The following is a 20,074-nucleotide window of genomic DNA, read 5'->3' as shown; positions in this document are numbered from 1 at the left end:
TCTTAAAACTGGGGCTTACTGGCTACTATGTTAAACATCTATATTTAGGTATATAAAAATATGCTAACAAGGAATAACTTTCTCAAAACAAATACAGTGTGACAATTATGATGACAAGTCTGGATGACATACTGTTGAAATAAGGTGCCATAATCTGTTTTTACTCATTTATGTTTTGAAAAGTAGCATTAACTAAGGCTATAACACAGCATGTGCAATGTGCAAACATGTTACATTAAAATAATTTGTATTTTCAATGTTACATCAATGATATGCGATGTAAATACCAGTGATATAAAACAGAATTCTAGTGATAACCTTGAGTTATAGAACTAGGTGGCATTTTATTTTGTTAGTTTATTATTGTGGAATATGCACGCTGTAAAATAAATAAATAAATAAATACATCTTACATACAGTAGACAGCGGTCCAGGCCTCCTTCTGACCACAGTCTAGCAACAGCCAATACGGCGTCATGACGACGGGGAATGGGGGGCGTGAGGGGGGGCGGCTCAGTGCAGCAACTCAACTCCACAGCATCAGAGACGCTATGATGACCTTGAAGAGGAATACAAATATAACTGCTCCACTTCTTTGTTTGCTGTCACTGCTTGAGGACAACTTGAACTACAAAGTGGAGCAAATAAACTATTCCAAATGGAGCTTTGATTTTTTTTCCCTTCTACATACAAACATAACTTTTCTGCGTGATATTTCGAGTTTGCTACTAACCACAACTTTAACTGGCTCAAGTGCTTGTTTTATTACACTGAGGCTTTTAAATACATTTAATTTGTGTTGACTCTGCTTGTAGTCTATTTTAAATACAGCTTACTGCTTCACATTCTTCAGTAGAATTTTGCTTTTAGCATAACTTTTTTTCATTTGCGCAAGACTAAACACATTAAGATGTTGTTATGCTTTAACGATAGTTAACACCTTTTTGTAAGGTATTTGTATTATTTATTTTTTTTTTTCACTGAGCTGTTTATTTTTGGGTGAGCACACTTTGGTTAACTTTGGTCTAATCCTACACATTACTTGTTCTATTAAAACAAAGTCTTGAGGATGCAGCTGTTTTTCTTTGGTGCAGTCTTGCTTTCTTTTTATGATATTGGTAAAGCTGAGCCGGGACCGAAGTGCCCAGCGCGCTGTGATGTGAGCAAATGCCCCAGCCCCAGTTGCCCAAGCGGCTATGTGCCTGACCGCTGTAACTGCTGCCTGGTGTGTGCGCACGGCGAGGGGGACCCTTGCGGGCGCAAAGATGACTTACCCTGCGGAGACGGACTAGAGTGCAAGCACCCGACAGGCAAGCGCTTCGCGAAAGGTGTCTGTCAATGCAAACTAGGCTACAAGGTGTGTGGCAGCGACGGCAAGACTTACCGCAATGTTTGCCAGCTTAAAGCTAAGAGCAGGAAAGCGCTTCAGCAAGGACTGCCCACTATTATCCAGGCTCAGAAAGGCGCTTGCGAATCAGGTAAGTCATTTGCCTCTAGAATTGCCTCAGCGACCATCAGCACGTGATGTGTGTACCCGTAAACAACTCAAATTGAATGAATGGTTACAATGCGGTTAGTAATCCCAGTAACTGGTGGGGGCATGAAGCATTTTCACTTGACCAGTTTAAAAAAAAAAATGACTCTCTAATGGGACCATAACTTAATAATATCAAAATTGTTAACTCTGAATACATTTAGGAAAGCCAATTATAAACATTTCACACAAGTCTCTGTACACGCTCCAGTAAAGACAGGAAACACTAGGAATTTGTGCATAATCCAATTGGACACTCATTAGGGAGCTTGACTGTGACGATATTATGGCTTTGATCTCACTCTAGGATGACCGCTAAATAAAAGCTGGCACTGTAGATTACTTCTTGACGTGGGTGGTTGACCTGGTGTCTGGTGCGCAGTCAAGCTTGAATGAGCTCTGTCTGAAACAGAAGCATGCTGTACTTTATACCTTGCAAACATAGATTCATTATTCAGAAATAATTATTGTAATATTTCAAGTAAAACTTGATAAGTAACTGAGCACCAGATTGTCGCTTCTAGGAAACGTGACCACTTCTGTTTAAGTCAACCTCATAATTAACCTGATTGTCTCTGCCAGGCAGGTTCAGCAGATTATTCTTCCAGTAGATGTAAAAATCTCACTAGTATTGTAGGTTTGGTTAGGGCACCCAGACACAATCCAGTATGCCATGCAGAAACATATTTGTGCTTTATAATTGCAGTAAAACCCCCAGTTATTTATCACTGTTGCCTGTTGTGTCGGGCATTACTGCTTAATTAGTAGACCTAATGATCAGAGAAATCAGGGATGTAACTTGCATCTTGAGCCCATCAGTTCTTGTGAGGTGTTGAAGAGAAAACTCAAATAAAGTTGTTGCATCATGGTACCACCCAGCAGTTAGCAGGCAATTCAAAAGTTTTAACAGGAGAAGCGATGGTTTTGAATTTCAAGCTTTACAAAAGGTTGCAGTGAAAACATGTGAGATTTTATAGAACATAAATACATTTAAATCTTAATGTTAAGCATCCAACTGTCTTCGATTACGGTCAAACATTTTTTTACAGACTACAATTTGCTATTTCAACCTTTTTATTGTAAAATTGTGTTTCCAGAGGTGTAGCAGTGTTATTTCCATGTTATAAGCATGGATAAACTGACACTTAACTGTGAATTCATTTCCCACCATTTCTTTACAGATTTCACACCAAACCTTGCTTTGAAACAAACAAAACAGAACCTTTCATTTTAAATGTGTGAAATGGGCAGTGTTGCCCCGTCGGGGAGATGAGATGAGCTTAAAAGCTCTAAAACCATGAATGCAGATGAACCTGACTCTAATGCTTCCTTGCAGTGCACAAAGGCACTGGTTGGCATCCAGCCTCTGCCCTGTTACATGTGTGTAACCTTAAGTTTGACTTTGTGTGCCAGTGCCCATTAAATATAATGCTTTTTGGAGATATAATTACAGGGGTTAAATAAAAAACGAGGAACACATACAGAACACTGTTAATAGGGTGTAGGGGTATATAATCCATAAACCAGGGTGGCATTTTATTTATGTACCTTTTTATTTATTACAGAATACACAGCAGGATTTCCATTAACTTAACCAAAAGGTGTGCCAATTTGTTCTCCAGCTCTTACAATGCAGTTAATATTCAAAAAGTATTTTGCAGAAAATAGTGGTGTAAAGACACAGTTTACAAATTGCTCTCAACAAACATGTGTCATGATGTAATGCATTCTTCTGAGTATAGTGAGCCTTTCTTTACACAACCCCAAACATTCCAACAGCCAAGAATCAAGATCTTTTTTTTAACTATTATGTGAATTGGAATCTGAATATTCTAAATCCTAATATTTGAAGGAGCTAATATATATATATATATATATATATATATATATATATATATATATATATATATATATATTATAATACCTTTTAATTTTGTATTTATTATTTTTAAAAGATAAACCTTTGTATAGTGTAACATAATCTGAATTGTTCCTTATACAACTTTACTACAGTAAATCTGTTATGTCGCCCTGGATAAGGGCGTCAGCTAAGAAATAAATAATAATAATAATAATAATAATATGTGATTGTGCAGCTTTTCCCATGCTTCTTTACCATTGTTTATTATGTTCCACCATGTTTTTAAATATCATTAACCATACTCCTGGGCTTTACAATGCTTACCTGTGCTTTAATGTGGTAGGTTTTATAAGGGATGAACCTTTACATGGGTTTATTAACACACACATTTCTTTCTGCTAGTATAGGTCCCCAACACCCCAACAGTCCAAGATTCAAGTTTAACTTCATTGCAGATGTCGTTGAGAAGATTGCACCTGCAGTTGTGCATATTGAGCTCTTCTTAAGGTAATTGTAAGCAGAACACTTTGCTTTTGTATACAGTACTTTGTTTTCCCAGCTTTAAGCTATGCAAACATCTTCATTTTTTTTACCTACACAAATAAAGTGTTTTTATAAAAAAAATAATAATGGACTACAGCATGCCATGCCAAAACATTTTGAATAAGGGAAACATTTAGGAGAACATTAAAGGGATGCCTTGTGTTTTTGGTTCAGTTATGTCTATCTGTTCAACTTTTAACAGGCCGAGACAAGTGATAAAAACAATTTTATATCATTTACATTTACTCTGCCTTCAGAAAGAATACTGTTGCCATTTTTATTATCATACATAAAAAATACTATCGATACATACTGAACACTCTAAATAAACCTCCTTAATGCTTTAATCCTGAAACACAGCAAGCCAAGTACCTTTATATAGATGGTTTTCATTCCCCAGAAGAAACCATTTCAGACAACGTGTTTGTTTACAGCCCAGAAACAGCAAAAGCGCCAAAAAAAGAAAAAAAAAAGTTTCTTTTCCCCATGGAATGAAACAGAACACATAAAAAGTACAATATTTACATTGTCTCCTTGGTTACAGACATGGTTGCTTCTGCATTTGAAAGAGAGGGGAAACTAGAGTGAAGCTGAGGATAGTAGCAGAGGCACCTTTGATAGAATATTTCTGGAAAAACTTGGGGGAATATTTCATTTGCAATGTGTGTGTGAGACATAGCCCAGCTTTTTCCAGGTTTTATCTGAAGAAGTAAAAGTTATAACATGTTTTTTCCTGGTTTTATCTAAATATGTAATACAATAAATAAATAAAATAAAAAAATACCATGTAAGCGTAATCTTGGCAACTTAATGTTTAGGATATTCCATGTCTAGTGCTAATCAGCGTCTACCAGCCAGCGGCTTTACAAAAGTCTGAACTACAGAATGTGCTGTGACTCTCAAATGTGCAAACATTGTGTACATAACAGTTTAAGCTGCTGGTAAACAGTCATGTTGTTTCAGAAATGTGTGTGCATGCACACAGGGCCGGGTTAAGTTTAATGGGCGCTCGGGGCTGTTATCGTTTTGGGGGCCCCTCTTTGCATATTCATTTGCTTCCCGTTACTGTTTTACTACCACCACACTCGATTAACATTGATGTCAAATTAACCACTACTCCACACTGCTGCCCACTACAAATGGTTTCTGCAGGAAAAATAAAAAATGTACTGCTGCAAAATACCCATAGGCACTCAAGCATATTAATGCATACCAGCAAAACAATGCAACATATTTTAGAAGTATTTAAGGCTGTAACCCCCCACCTATTTTATTCATGTTGCTGGTATTTACTTTTGCAATAAGAACGTGGGGGGAACAAGACCGGTTCTAAATATCTTAATGAAGCATCAAAACACAGAGTAAATGAACATAAAGGGCTTGCCAAGTATTCCCAAGTTTAGCTTGTTAACTTTTTACATAACTTATTTTTGTGTAACTTGGCTGTTTTGCTCAGATTAACTGGACAGCTGTGAATAATGTGAAAATATGTTAACAAGAAACCCCTTAAAGCCAGTACTTCCATGAGTGCACAATTGGAAATTGATTACAGCAATTATTTTAATCTTTTTTGATGAGAGTGACACCTTTCAAAATTCAATAGAGGAGCCCCTATTAGGGTTTTAGTTAGAATTACTCACTATGCCACAGCAGCACAAAGGAATAAATAAGTCAACCAGATAGTGATGTTCATACAGATATGCATCAGTGCTTTATGACACCTCATCATGACCTCTCTGGATTTGTACACTTTAGGATATATATATACCCAAGCATTCTGTTTGCCTTTCTGATTGCTTCCACACACATGGTTGCTGACAGTGGGGATTCTGTTACAACACTGAGATCTTTCTCTTGGTGTGTCTGTTACAATTCTCCCCCCCCCCCATCCTCGTTTGGTATTTGGATCCTACATTTGTGTGACTGGCATGTAACTCTTTACATTTGTTGACACCGTATTTAATTTGCCACATTTCTGCCCCGTTCTGTATGTGGTCTAGATCTTTTTGGATTTCCTGGGTGGCTGTAAATGTGTCAGCCACTCCCCCAAGTTTTTTGTTGTCTGCAAATTTGACAAATTTGCCAATTATAAGTGGATAATGTAGATAAGAAACATGAGTGGTCCAAGGACGGAGCCCTGCGGCACCCCTAGAGGTGGGAAGTGCAAACTGCAGACTCTTTTGTCGTAATAGCAGGTTATCTGGAAGTGTGTTGTCCTTATCTCTTACGAATATGTACGTGTATAATAGGTTACAAATAATACAAGGATAGCACACAGCGCTTTCTTACAGAATGTTGTTTTTTATTATTATTAGTGTCAGCAGAGTCAGCAGAGCTGCACACACAGGAACGACGTATTTTTGTTTGTTTGTTTGTTTGTTTTTTTGGGGACCAAATGAGACAGGCTGTGTTTTAAGACAACCTAAAAACTTCATGGAAACCCGGTTTAAGAAAGCTGTACGATATCAGTAAGTCACACAAGGCCAAATTGGAACTCAGACACAAACATACTGCCTCCGGTATTTTAATATGAATTAGTTTATTTGCATTTGGAACGAGAATTGCTCAGTCTAAAAGAAAACTACATGGAAACAGACACAACCCGAAAATGTACTTGTTGTGTTTTTGCTTTTTAGTGTCGCTCTCATACTTCCTAGGTGCTGCTTTGTCAGACATTTACTGGTTCTGATCTGCGTCACGTTCGCGCCGCAGCACTCCTGATAAAAGTGGCACATGACTTGATCGCAGGTCAAGTCATGATCCTCCTCCAACGCAATACGACTTGGTAAAACAGACACGTTGTTCTGATCCATACAGTCACACGCTACTTATTCATTTTTTAGATATTATAAATTTTTTATATATTTTTGAGGCCTCTCAAAACCCTGGGCTGCAGCCCCTAAAGCCTCTGCGTTAATCCGGCCCTGCATACACAGTCACTCCTTTTCAACACAATAGAAGCTACATTATTTTCAGAAGATGCTGCTGAGTATTACATTGAAAGAGATACTTTAAATCCTCAGAAAGCAGGACCGTGAAGAGCCAGTTACTGTTGGCTGTACTGGAACGGAGCAAAGAAGCAGAAAATGAAGTGGTCTATCTACTTTTCTCAGTTATGAGTAATCACATATAGGCCATCTGTGTGAGAAATATTGACAAAGGACCAATTGAGTTATTACCTGTTCTTTTCCTTTCAGACATCCACTGTTTGGGCGCAATGTCCCTTTGTCCAGTGGTTCAGGATTTATTATGTCTGAGACTGGCCTGATTGTGACAAACGCCCACGTCGTATCAAGCACAAGCACAAGCACAAGTGCAGGTCGACAGCAGCTGAAAGTGCAACTACACAACGGTGATACTTACGAGGCCACGATCAAAGACATTGACAAGAAGTCAGACATAGCAACGATAAAGGTTAACCCTCAGGTATGTTACATTCAATCTGCTAAACGTTGAACAAATTTATAAAAAAAAAAAAAAAAAAAAACGTATAATCTGTGTTGAGTGTTTATAATCATTACTTGTATTTAGTGAAGTGTCTACATTCATAATAAGCACAGAAGGGTTGTTTCTGAACACATGCAGTACGAATGTTAGGGCAGCTGGTGTGGTTTTACCTTGCTATGATATGTACAATTCAAGGCAGATCCTTGTGATCTATGTTTACTTGGTTTGGGATTTATTATTGTATCTGTCAACAGGGTGGATGCGTCTGTATGTACATGTATCTTATAGTGCTGGGACAAATATCTGAATATTCAAACAAATATTTTTTGACATGTATTCGGATACAAAAATCAGATGTTCGTATTCGCTACAAATGACAAAAATACCTTGCACTTATTTAAGGCGAGGGTGCTAATGAAAGTCAAGGTCAACTGTCACACGGTAGAGCCATCATCGAGAGGGCACTATCGCTATTAGAAAACTATTTGTACTGTGTTTTCTTAAAACAAAAAAAAACCTAGATTTACCTTGAACTTGTACTGATTCGTCGTGTACCTTTCCGCTGAGTAAAAACTTTCTCAGAAAATAGTCCCGAACATTTTTTTTAAATAAAGAACAAGGATGACATACATATGAAAGAGAAAAACAAGTTTAATTAAGTTGTTAGGGCTTTAAACCCCTATGTATAATCTGGACATTGCCTGCAATTACTGAACAGTCCGTGTACGATGGAGTCTGAACTACCAATACAATCTCTCATTAAATACCACTCTAAAATGCCTCCTAACTCACCATGTTTCGACCATCAGCCAAAGCCTTTCTCTTCTGAATCTATGAATGTTACTGAACTGTCTGCGTCTCGCTTTGTTGTTGTTGAAAGATGCTGTCTGTGCTGACAATCTGTGATTGGATCTCGGCAGTTGCAGGTATAGGATTGGTTGCTTTCGTCGATGCAAAGTATTGATTGGTTGATTCTGGTGGATAATAAAATTAATTTGGACCATTTGTGTCTTAGTATTTACTATCCGATAGATGTGAACTACGCTTACAAAAAAACAGCAAATCAAAAAGAAATAGCCAGCACTTGCCCTGATTGATTTTAAATTTGATTCACAGTTGGTACTGAGACATTCCAGCGGGCATCTACCGTCTATTAGGGCCAGCTAGAACTGGCAGCTGATTGGCTGATGGTACTGAATCGTTTTCTAATATAATATAGTTAGTAAGCATGGCTGACTAGTGCTTACTCCTCCTGTACCATGCCTTTGTCACTTAAACAATGGGGCCAACTTTACACAACACCAATTGTTTTGTAAATATGGACTTTTGTTACAAAAGGCATTCAAAGATGTATATAAATAACACCTATGATTGTTTATACACTCCAAGTTTAGATTAGCATAATTCTGTATTTGATAATTCTCTATTTCATATTTTATAATTATAACGGATCATACAAATTGCGAGAAGTTTTCTAGTGATGACATACAGCTTGATATTGTTGGCTTTGAGCAGCATTACTGTATATTGAGTTCACTTGGCTTCACTCTGTTGCCAAGGTTAAGCATCATTTCAGCAGGGGAGCTCAAAATTAGGCCACTTGAGTTGTGCTGAGTCTACAGTAAACAAGGATTCACATAATTTGGCCCACTGTTTAATTAGAAAGCACTTGTAAGTTTAACTTGGTCCAGCTGACACAAAAAAACATGCATGCCAAATAAAAATAATTTTGATGAATTAAACCAACAGTTTTCTTTTTAATTCTTTTTGAGATTTTTGTTTTCATGTATTACAAAGATATGAGTTGTGAATTACTGTGGCAATTACCTTTAAGGGGGGGAGGGGGGGTGTCAGAAATTCAGAGATTTTAATATAGAGTAGAGTAACACCAATTTGCTTCCCCACATTTTCAGAAACAAGTTTTGCAAGTAAAGCAGCAACAACAACAGAGAATTACTCATAAATCATGATATTGAACAGGGAGGAAGGTGTAGGTGACATGCAGGCTGATACTGCTTTCTCATTCTGTGTTTTACAGAAAAAGCTGCAGGTGTTGTTGCTGGGCCTCTCTTCTGACCTCAGGCCTGGAGAATTTGTTGTTGCTATAGGGAGCCCCTTTGCTTTGCAAAACACAGTAACTACTGGGATTGTCAGCACGGCTCAGAGAGATGGGAAAGAGCTGGGCCTCAGGGACTCCGATATGGACTACATTCAGACAGATGCTATTATCAATGTAAGTGAAAAGATGTCTAAATCCACGATTTCTGATTGGTTAAAAAACACAAGTTTATTGTGTATGGTCCACTTGTCTGATGATGGGAAGCAGTTTTGCCCTGTATTGGAATAAACTTTCCTAACTTTCATAAGCAGATCATTCTGAGAAATATGGATGCAATTCTTGCTGCTGTCAGGAAATATTGACCAGACTGTCACATTTTCCATAAGTACGCCTGCGATCTGTGGAAATGCTGAAAATATACCTTAAACAAAAATCCCTGTGTAGCACTCATAATAACTGTAGAACACAGAGAACAAATGTATTGTTACTGTTTCTGTTTTCTCTTTTTAATGTCCTCTGCAGTATGGGAATTCAGGAGGCCCTCTTGTAAATCTGGTAAGTACTATGCGCTGAGGAGATCATAAAGGGCTCAAATATGGATATAGATCATTCAAAGAGAAATAATTATTGCTTAAACTGAACATTTGACTTAAGCCATGCACTTGAAATACTGTGGGACATGGTGGTAATACCAAGTCAAGTAATGCTCATATTTGACTACACTAGTATTTGTTCATGTTATCTCTATTTTATCTTGCCTTGAGAGTAAGAGGCCGTAACTGTAAGTATATAACTAAAGTTGAATGTGTTAAAATGTTTAGTCCACAATAGCAGAATGTTTACAAAACCCTTCTAATTCCACGGTAATCTTGATAAATGAATACCCACTCTTCCAACAGGATGGGGAGGTGATTGGTATCAATACCTTAAAGGTGGCTGCTGGAATCTCATTTGCTATTCCTTCTGATCGAATCACACAGTTCCTCAACGAGTCTCATGACAAACACAGCAAAGGTAAACCTTGAAGTTAACTGTAAGATTATTTAGGTTGTTCTGTAGTGCACTGAGGATACAATGATTTGAGACAATGAACTTTTCTTATTAAGGCCAGGAAACCGATCCAAAAATCTCCTACACTTTATTGAATTCTAAAATCATGAGGTGATTTTAAAACATTATAATCCATGAAACTTTTTTTTTTCATTTTTCATTAAATACTATAGGATATAAAGAATAAGGAAACATATTATTGGAAATTAATATTTATTGTTGATATTGTAAACTTAAACATGTGTTTTATCTTGTTTTTAGTACAGCAAAGTCTATTAAGGAGCTATTACCATATTCCACAATCTCAGACATTGGTCTCTCATACAGGTGAGACTACTGACGTAGAAAACAAATCGTCTCCACCTAAATACCATAGAAAAACATTAACTCACACGGTACTGTAATTAACTCTACTACTGAATGGACTTTTTGCACGGTTTTTACTTCATAACTGGGATGTATATGTTATGCTGCAACAATCTTTAGTGCATTGCACTCTAATCTGTATTAATTTGGGATTAGCACATTTGATATTGAAGAGCATTGCATTGTATTTTCATCATTAGGCATGGTTTAGTAAATCCTGCACTACCACAGTTTCACACTTTTATTTTTCTCTCAGTTGGTCAAGTTAGTACACTCCAACAAAAAAAAAGATTTTCCTGTTTGATATTCCGTTAAAATACAGTAGTCATTTTTTTTTTTTTTGCTAGACTTTTGCAAATTTGCTGTATCACATTACGCTGTGTCACAGAAGATGATTGTTTTTTGTTCATGAAAGAAGTAGTATATAGTTTTGCTTTTGAAAATGTTTTGTTATGTTTTTAAGTTTGTTTTGATGGATTGAGGAAGTGGATTGCTTTTGTCTCAGGCTTGCCTGTTTGGGCTAAAAGTTTTGCTTCCTTGTTATAAGTGGTTCCTTTGGATATCACACAGCACTATAAATTGATAACACGGCTGTTGATCTGGAAACAATATTATAGTGTGCACGGGGGTAGGGGTCAGGGCAGGTAGGTGACGCAATTTAAACATTAAGACATAAGCCCGACATCTGCTCTTACAATGGAGTCCAGCTCTTTTGTACAGCGGTATCGGCGCTGTGCTTCATAGCGGGAGGTCCCGGGTTCGCGTCCCAGCTCAGCCTGTGAGAAGCCCGATTGGCGGAACTGCGATTCGCCACATTGGTGTTAGAGGTGGGACGAAGTTACCCTGTCATGCACTTGGAAGCCTGTAATCTGGTAAGCAAGTCCGAGGGAGGATTTGAGGCTGGCAGGGGAGAGTGTAGAGTGCACAGGGGTAAGGGTCAGGGCTGGGAAGTGATGCAATCTTAACATGAAGACAAAAGCCCGATATCTGCTCCTGTAAGGGAGCCCGGCTCTTTTGTACAGTGGTATCAGTGCTATGCTTTAATATGATACAGAGAGAAATGTTACCCTTTTTTTATTAAACTTAAAATTAACCATTGAAGTGTGAGGATTACCTCACACTAAGGTCAGCAGTTATTTGAGTTCATCTTTGGCACAAATGGGGAGAAACAGGTGATCCATATCACTGAAACTTACTTTTCAAGTGCATTGCAGTAATGGTATAAAGTCCCTTGTGCATGCTGTCTATTTATTATTACTGAGTCCCCTCGTGGATTTGTGTGATACAGTAAAACCCCTTTGTTACATTGGAGCAATGAAGAAGAGATACTTTCCTGCTTAGAAAAAAAAAAACATAATTTGTAAAAACCAACATAATTAAATATAATTAATTACATATTGTTGTATTTGGTGTGATATTCTCACCTAAACTGAATGACCAAAACACCAAATGAAAGTACATGTTCATATAGATCAGGGGTCAGCAACCTATGGCTCGTGAGCCATACCTGGCTCTTCAAGTAACCAAATATGGCTCTCGAGTTCTAAGTATTCACAAATACACACACACAAAAATTAATTAATTAATTAATTAATTAATTAAACATACTATTAGCGCCATCGTACAGCTACAAATAACCAACTCAGGACATTTTTTAGGACATGCTTTATTTATTTATTTATTTTTTACATCCACCTACCCGCTGCTCTTACTGGTGCTTGTATTCCCGGGGTGTGTTTCATCGTGTTTTGATTGGTCGAGACAACAAGCGAAACGCACACGAACCACAATCTGTAACCCTTCTTTTACTGCGTTTTTTCAGGTTTCAAATTTGTGTAGAGCTCTTTAGTTTTGTTTAAAAATGGCAAAAAGAAAGAAGTCAGATAAGGACTACCATTCTTTTCAGCCAGAATGGAGAAGTCAGGATTTCCACTTTGTCTCATATGTAGTGAACGACTGGTTTCAAACAAAAATCTCATGACAAAGCATGCTGCATTTGAAGCGAAATACCCAGAAGGTGAGGTGCGGAAAAAGGCCTGCGGGTCAAAGTAAACTACTGGCATGGTCAAATAAAGGTGGAAGTTTAAATGTAAGTTTCACAAGCTCTTTAGAGGTTCGCAAAGGTAAGCCTTTCACTGATGGTGAATATGTGAAGAGCTGTATGCTTAATATAGCCAAAGAGCTATTTGACGAATTCGCCAACAAAGACAAAATCTTGCAGCAAATACAAGATATGCCTTTATCTGCAAAAAGAGTTCACGATCGAGCTGTGAAAATTTCAGATCAGGTTGACAAGCAGCAAATAAAAATCTTAAATTCTGGTACATATTTTTTGTTTGCTTTGGATGAGTCAACGGATGTCTGTGCTGTTGCACAACTACGCAATTTCACACTGCTTTTGGTAAAGCAGGGTTGACCTGGTGACAGACGCAAGTGCACAATACTCATATCAATGCCATGGAAACAGCTTGTTACTTACGCTTCCATGCAAGCTCCTCTGGATTGAACTGTTGGCCCAAATGTTGATTAGAGCAAATGTTTCTACATCCCTGCTGCAATCTGGCTTATGCTATGTCTCAATCAACAAAAATATGACTAAACAGAATAAACAGCAATGTTCCTTGCTGAAGTGAAACCTTCACGCAAACGCGGCTGTTTGTTACTGCGTCGGCTCACAAACGGTCGTCAAACATTTTGTCAAAGCGTGTCGACCCACATCCTGAGGTGGGTCACTGGGACCCGGGTAAGACCCAGGTACGTGGATTCACACTACGTGGGATTGTGACCCGGGTAGCCAGGACCTGGGTAGGAGTGCCAGTGTGAAAGGGGCTTTAGTAGTACAAGAAGAAATGCTTGCAATTTTGCCAATACAAAATCGAACAAGTGGCGAAGACATACTTAAAACTGTAGTGGATTTTGTTAGCAAGAAGCAGATCCTGTTAGGACGGGGAAACACAAGGGATTTGTTGCTCTTTTGTCAGAACAACAGAAATGCCCCCTTTTAAGCTTTCACTGTATTATGCACCAGGAGGCACTTTGTGCCCAGTCGTGTGGATTAGAACCTCGTGATGAAATAGCATTGGCAGTGCATATTGTCAATGGGATTCTTGCCCGAGCCCTCAATCACCGTCAATTCCAGTCCCTGCTGGAAGAAGTGGATTGCGAGTATCCAGGACTTTTGATGCACAACAATGTACGTTGGCTGTCCAGTGGCAATGTTTTAGTTTGCTTTGCTGCCTGCTTAAAAGAAGTAAAGACATTCCTAGAAATTAAAGGTGTTACACAAACTGAACTTTCAGTTTTATTATCTTGTGGACATTACAGGTCATTTGAATCAACTTAATGTTAAACTTCAAGGGCAAGGGCACACCACCCTGTCTCCACAGCAGGCAGTTTTTGCATTTGAATCCAAATTGAATCTGTTCATCAGAGATAGAGACTGGCAGATTGACTCACTTTGAGATGTTACGAATGAATCCAAATTGAATCTGTTCATCAGAGACATCAAGACTGGCAGACTGACTCGCTTTGAAATGTTACAAATGAATCCAAATTGAATCTGTTCATCAGAGACATCGAGACTGGCAGACTGGCTCACTTTGAGATGTTACAAATGATTCATGCATGGTAGAGGATCCTAGCAGCAATCTAGATCTGCAGCAGCCTGTGGCGTCTGTTAATGTTGTTCAAGTCTTGTTTTGTGGACTTTCGCAGACACAGCACTTTGTTCAAGTTAATGATTCGTCCCTATGAAATTTGTGTGGAAGCACTGGACTTGACGGTGATTCTGGGCATCTCAGTCAGAGATTTGGAGCTGGACGTTGCCGACTTCAAGGGGTCAGACATTTGGGTTGAAAAGTTCAGCACTCTAAATTCAAATCTGGAAAGCCTTGCTCGGTAACGCGCAGAACTAGCAAAACTGCACAAATGGACTGATTTGAAGAAATTGCAGCACGAAGATAACCTCATTCTGCAAACTTGCTATGAACTTCCACTTACATACGGCACAATGCAGAATGTCAGTTTTGCTCTTTTAGCGATGCTTGGCTCCACCTATATGTGTGAACAGGCATTCTCCCACATGAATCACATCAAAAACAATGTGCGCTCAAGATTAACAGAAGAAAGCTTGAATGTTTGCATGAAGCTAAACTTGACCAGGTATGAACCGGACTTCAGAGAAATTAGCAAAATGATGCAGCAACAGAAGTCACATTAAAGAAGCGCACTGTAAGTACAATAATCAATTTTAAATCTTTTTTTGCACTTTAAAAGTACTGAAATTAGGTGTTTATGATTGGCTCTTTGCAAACCACTTGCTCTGAATTTCCATTCAGTTTGTCTCTCTTGCTCAAAAAGGTTGCCGACCCCTGAGATAGATCAATTACTGTAGATGAATCCCTAGAATGCTGTATAAAACCGCCAGGTTGACAATGTTCATATAAAAGTTGTTAATACTTGTTAATATTTACATTTTTTCATTTTAAGGTAGTGTCGTATTAAGCGAAAAATGAAATACATAAATGTTTGATGATAATAAGAGACTGGGCTTTCCACAAAACAGACTTCTTATTGAAAGCATTGAAATATGGCTTTGTCTTTAAAATACTGTGGCTACTCTGGTTGTGCACCAAACTATTTCTTTATTTACTCACAGCATGCATTAATCACAATTAATTCAATTCAATTAATATTTTTTTTAATATAAAGCAATAATACAAGTTGAATTACCACTGTCAGAACACCCAATAGGAGCTCAATTGCCCAACTGCTTGAAGGACAAAGTCTAAGTTCCGAACTACAAATGGTGTCAAAAATCCTTCATGCTGTTAAGTGTGGTTAACAAAACACAGGGATGTATGCACTGTATTTGAGCAGCACAACATTGTATTTAATTATTGTGACAAATAGAAGTGCACCTGGAGATGAAAATGGAGATTTACTCTCAGGTGTTCTCAGGTTTAATAATGCAAGCCCATTCCAGTGAGATTATTACCATTCTAGTAATAATAATAGCAAAATGTAAACCCTGACATTATTTAGTCTACTTAGTATTTGTATTTGGACATTGCTATCGGTTGACAACAATTGAAAAAGGTTTCAGCAAAGGACTGTTTAAATACTGTGTATTTTTTTATGTTTTACAGAGGTTAAAGCTGTGAAGAAGCGTTTCATTGGCATACGAATGCTTACTATTACCCCTGCGTAAGTAGAGGACAGCTCTTAAAAATATTATTTCCTTGAACATTTGATATTTTAATGTTATGTGTTGAAAGATCTTTACTAAAAATGTAAGAAACAGTGTTGATCAACTAAACCATGTTTGCTGTTTGTGAAACCCCTGTTCAGCTGTTAAGAGGTTTTGAAGTCCATTCTAATTTTTCATGTTTGTAAATATTCTTCCGAAATGTTTAAAAAATATTCCTTTAACAGTCTTTACTTTTTGTCTGAATAGGGCCCATCATGTATGATGTATTATTTAATTTTTGTGTTTTTTATAAATAGTAAGTCAGTTTCATTATTTGGGGTATGTTTATCCAGTCAGTCACTTGAGTTCAGTTCTTTAAGCATGATATTAAACAACGTTTTTTTATTTAAGCAATTGTAGACATTTATTCTAATAAACTGTAATGTTGACACCAACAACCCATCTTTAAAGATATGGTATCGTAGTTTAAACTTCATTCATTTTCATTTCCTCCTTTTTGGGTTACCTGTGCATTTTCTATTTAAATCCCAGAAATACAATTCCAGTCAAAGAAGTGCTACTTTAAAAATATCACGACTTCAAGATTTACCTGCTCACCGCAATGGAAATAACCTGTTATTCAAATTCTGCCAGTGAAAGAGAATGACACTCGGATTAGCTTTTTTCTAAAATGACTAGTAACGATAAAATCATGTTTGCTATAAACATATGCTAATTATTTATTAAGGGGTATGTTTATAAGACACGTGGTCCAGACCACAGTCGGGAAATACATAGGTATAGACAAAATATATAAAAGATAATGTCTAGTCAAAGCGACAGTTATTATAATGTTGTAGCCTTAATAATAATAAAATACTTAATAAAATACAAAATAAAACAAAAACCGATTGGCCATTGAGTTCATGCATCCCAGATGACTCTGCTGCATGTGATACCAGGCAGACGGTATCTTACCAACCTAAGAAGCTATTGTCTGTAAGGTTAGTTCGGGGGAACTTGAGTGAGAATAATAGGTGCATCTACTTTTATCGTGGTACACCTGCTACTACATGATCAAAAAGAATGAAACACCAATTCCGGGATGGCAGCCTAAAATGCAAACATGCCACCAAGCTTCGGGATAGACTGGAGTTGCCCGAAGCAGTTCATAATGCCAAAAAAGTACTGAAAGTTATTTCAAGTGATCCAGGAAGATAGGAAACAGCACAGCAAGGTCCAGTACATATTACAGGTATTGTTATAACTTATATGGACGTGATACTGGCTCTTTAAGTTTGGGTTGCTTGTAGGTTTACATCAAAACTTATATATACAATGAATATGAGTTACAGACCAGTGATGCAGAGAAATGAATTCTTTTTCCAGTAGTACGCAATTACCATGGGGGCTTCTTGGTCTCATAACTCTAACAGGAAATGATAAGTGTGTCAGCAGTATATTTCCACAGAAACACAGCATGAGTTTGTAAATTGTAGAGATGGTATTTATTATACTCACAAATTACAGTCTACAAACTGAGGTTTCCTTAGTTTGGTTAGCTTTTTTTAGATGATCTAAGTTTGATTGGAATTTTTTTTTTTCTGAAATTAATAATGTACATAATGATCATACTACTCAGGCATGATATTTTAAAGTAGCAAAAGAGGTATCAGAAAAATAAATAGTATTTTATTGCATGGTACACACATCAACTGAATACAAATATGCCTTTGTGTTTAGCCTGGTTGAAGAACTGAAGCAGCAGAATGCAGATTTCCCTGATGTCAGCACTGGCATCTACGTGCTTGAAGTCGTTCCAAACTCCCCAGCTCAAAAGTATGTGCATTCCAATGAAATCGTAAAGATGCTCCTTTCCACTTAAAGCTGTCAATTTCCTGAAAGTCATTCTCACATTTATTTATTTTCAGAGGTTTTGAACGAAGGGTATTTTTCAGCCAGTTCAACAACATGTTGGTGTTTAGTTTAGTCTGAAGTTAGGGCCACAGGTTTGAATTTGATGAGGCTTGGAATTTCCATGTAGATTCAAAAAATTATTTAAAAAGCCAGTCTGACAGATTCAAATCCAACCCACTGTAGCCGGCCTCCTGCATTTATATGTATATCTGTTTATGTGGAGCAAATTAGATTTATTCCTTCCGAGCTTTCCTTTTACCAAGTGACCTCCACCTCCTGCAACAATTCTCTCTTCTTAAAGTTCTCCAAGCCAAAGCTTTTTCACCATCATTTACTTTTATAGATGAACTCAATTGGTTTTCGTTATAATAACTCCTTCAGTTTGATCATCATGTTATTAAGATATTTTAATCTCCTTTTGTGTGACTCATAAGTAGAGGCAGTAGGCCAGTCCCTTTATTGAAATTATTTTCTCAATCTGCAACAGAGGTGGAATCAAAGACGGGGACATCATTGTCAAACTAAACGGACGGCCTTTGTCGACAACCAGCGAGTTGCTGGAAGCTGTGATAAATGAATCCGCGTTGCTGCTGGAGGTTCGCAGAGGGAATGATGACTTGCTCTTCAACATTGAACCTGATGTCATAATGCAGTGAAACTGGACTACAGCCATTTTGAACTGTGAACATGGTCCTTCAAATGAGGGTGTTTACCTGGCTATATTTCAGCGAGTCAGTGTGACTGTGCTGGAACTCACTGTTCCCAATTACTGCAGGACTGGCTACAAATATAGTAGCATACTGAACCAGTAATGATATTTACAAAATTGAAGTTGTTTAATGTAGTTTCCATTTAGAATTTTCATCAGCACCCTTTTTGCACACAATACTGTATGAAAACCAACAGGTGTTTTGAGTTAAAATACAGATATATCATCTTGGTGTACAGTACTTCAGAGGGAGTGCACAGCGTATTGATTTCTCTATATTCGACATTTCAAGGAAACAACCTCAGTTCTATAAGTTAATATGGAAAATAAAATGACATTGGTTCCGGAAACCTAAGCATATATAGCATATATGTTCATATATAAAAGGGGTCTATATATACTGTATGTAAGGTAAAGCCAGATGAGCTCTTGTTTATCTTGTCATGAAGCAATGTGTGAACTACAGAATAATTCTTATAGAATTGATGTCATAGCAATGTACAACGATCTATGCAACAGAAATGTCACAAAAAATCAAGCTGTTTGGACCTGCAGCTGCTGTAGTTGTATAGCTGTTTGTTTTGATTGTATACGCTAGTTCACGTTGTTAAGGCAAGCTTTTGCTGGTGAGTATAATACCATTATACCACAATACCAAAAACTTGTACATGTTTTGTTGTTCTATTAATCAGTGCTGAAATAAATGTTTACAGATACACAATTTCTAAAAATAATTTACAAGCAACACAAACGAATATCAGGTATTTGGAACGTACCAATTATTCAAAAGAAACCTGTTATTTTGAAAAGTCTTTTCCTTAAAGTGGACACTAATTCACTGCCTTGGCTCCTCCACCTACTGCACTTCTTTAGTCTTAATTACAGTAAATAGAGAGCCTACTAAATGTTAATTGAAGACATACGGAATGCGCTTCATTAATGTGCTTAGTCTTATTTGGATACAATCCATTGTCCCAGCAATAGGATTTGTCTGAACTTTAGGAAACAACTTCATTGTTGGGCCATAGTTAACTTCTCCTTTTGTGGATGTGAAGGTATTCATTTTAGCAGGGAGGTATTCAACCTTTTTTAGGTACATTTTTAGGTCCCTTATTGCCAAATACATTGTTGAATGAATGAAAAAAAACACATTTGAACTATGTCATCCAAGTTGCTATTTACCCCTTTAAGTCACAGGTTACATAACTGAATTGTGTTGGTGTGTTGATAAATGGCATTTTTTCAGGAAACAACCCCCAGCAGACTGCACAAGCACAATTCTTAAAGTTTACTACAGTAAACCATAAACGCATTGAGGAGTGGTATGGTAAAGCACTAGAAAGTGTGGTGTATGGTAAAGAAAATAACCCATAGAAATGTATCCATTCCTCAAAGATCCC

General features: G+C 37.4%; 1 protein-coding gene across 2 annotated transcripts; it reads left to right on the top strand.

Annotated features, from left to right (window-relative positions):
- The first annotated feature begins 597 nt into the window (after nucleotides 1-597).
- On the top strand, nucleotides 598-19,395 carry LOC117408581 (serine protease HTRA3). 2 transcript variants are annotated; one of them, XM_034013699.3, is made up of 10 exons: nucleotides 598-1,478; nucleotides 3,803-3,902; nucleotides 7,136-7,364; nucleotides 9,424-9,618; nucleotides 9,967-9,999; nucleotides 10,344-10,458; nucleotides 10,756-10,821; nucleotides 16,008-16,065; nucleotides 17,792-17,887; nucleotides 18,453-19,395. In XM_034013699.3, the coding sequence occupies exons 1-10, from the start codon at nucleotides 1,070-1,072 to the stop codon at nucleotides 18,619-18,621; spliced, it is 1,470 nt and encodes a 489-aa protein (XP_033869590.1). In that variant the 5' UTR covers nucleotides 598-1,069; the 3' UTR covers nucleotides 18,622-19,395. The 2 variants fall into 2 exon arrangements, with proteins under 2 accessions (XP_033869590.1, XP_033869592.1); XM_034013701.3 differs by lacking the exon at nucleotides 10,756-10,821 and having other exon boundaries at nucleotides 600-1,478.
- The last annotated feature ends 679 nt before the right edge of the window (nucleotides 19,396-20,074 follow it).

Source organism: Acipenser ruthenus, chromosome 2 (genome assembly GCF_902713425.1).
Source record: "Acipenser ruthenus chromosome 2, fAciRut3.2 maternal haplotype, whole genome shotgun sequence".
Classification (NCBI taxonomy): Eukaryota; Metazoa; Chordata; class Actinopteri; order Acipenseriformes; family Acipenseridae; genus Acipenser; species Acipenser ruthenus.
Note: the sequence above shows the minus strand (reverse complement) of the source record. Positions and strands in the feature narration are given on the sequence as shown.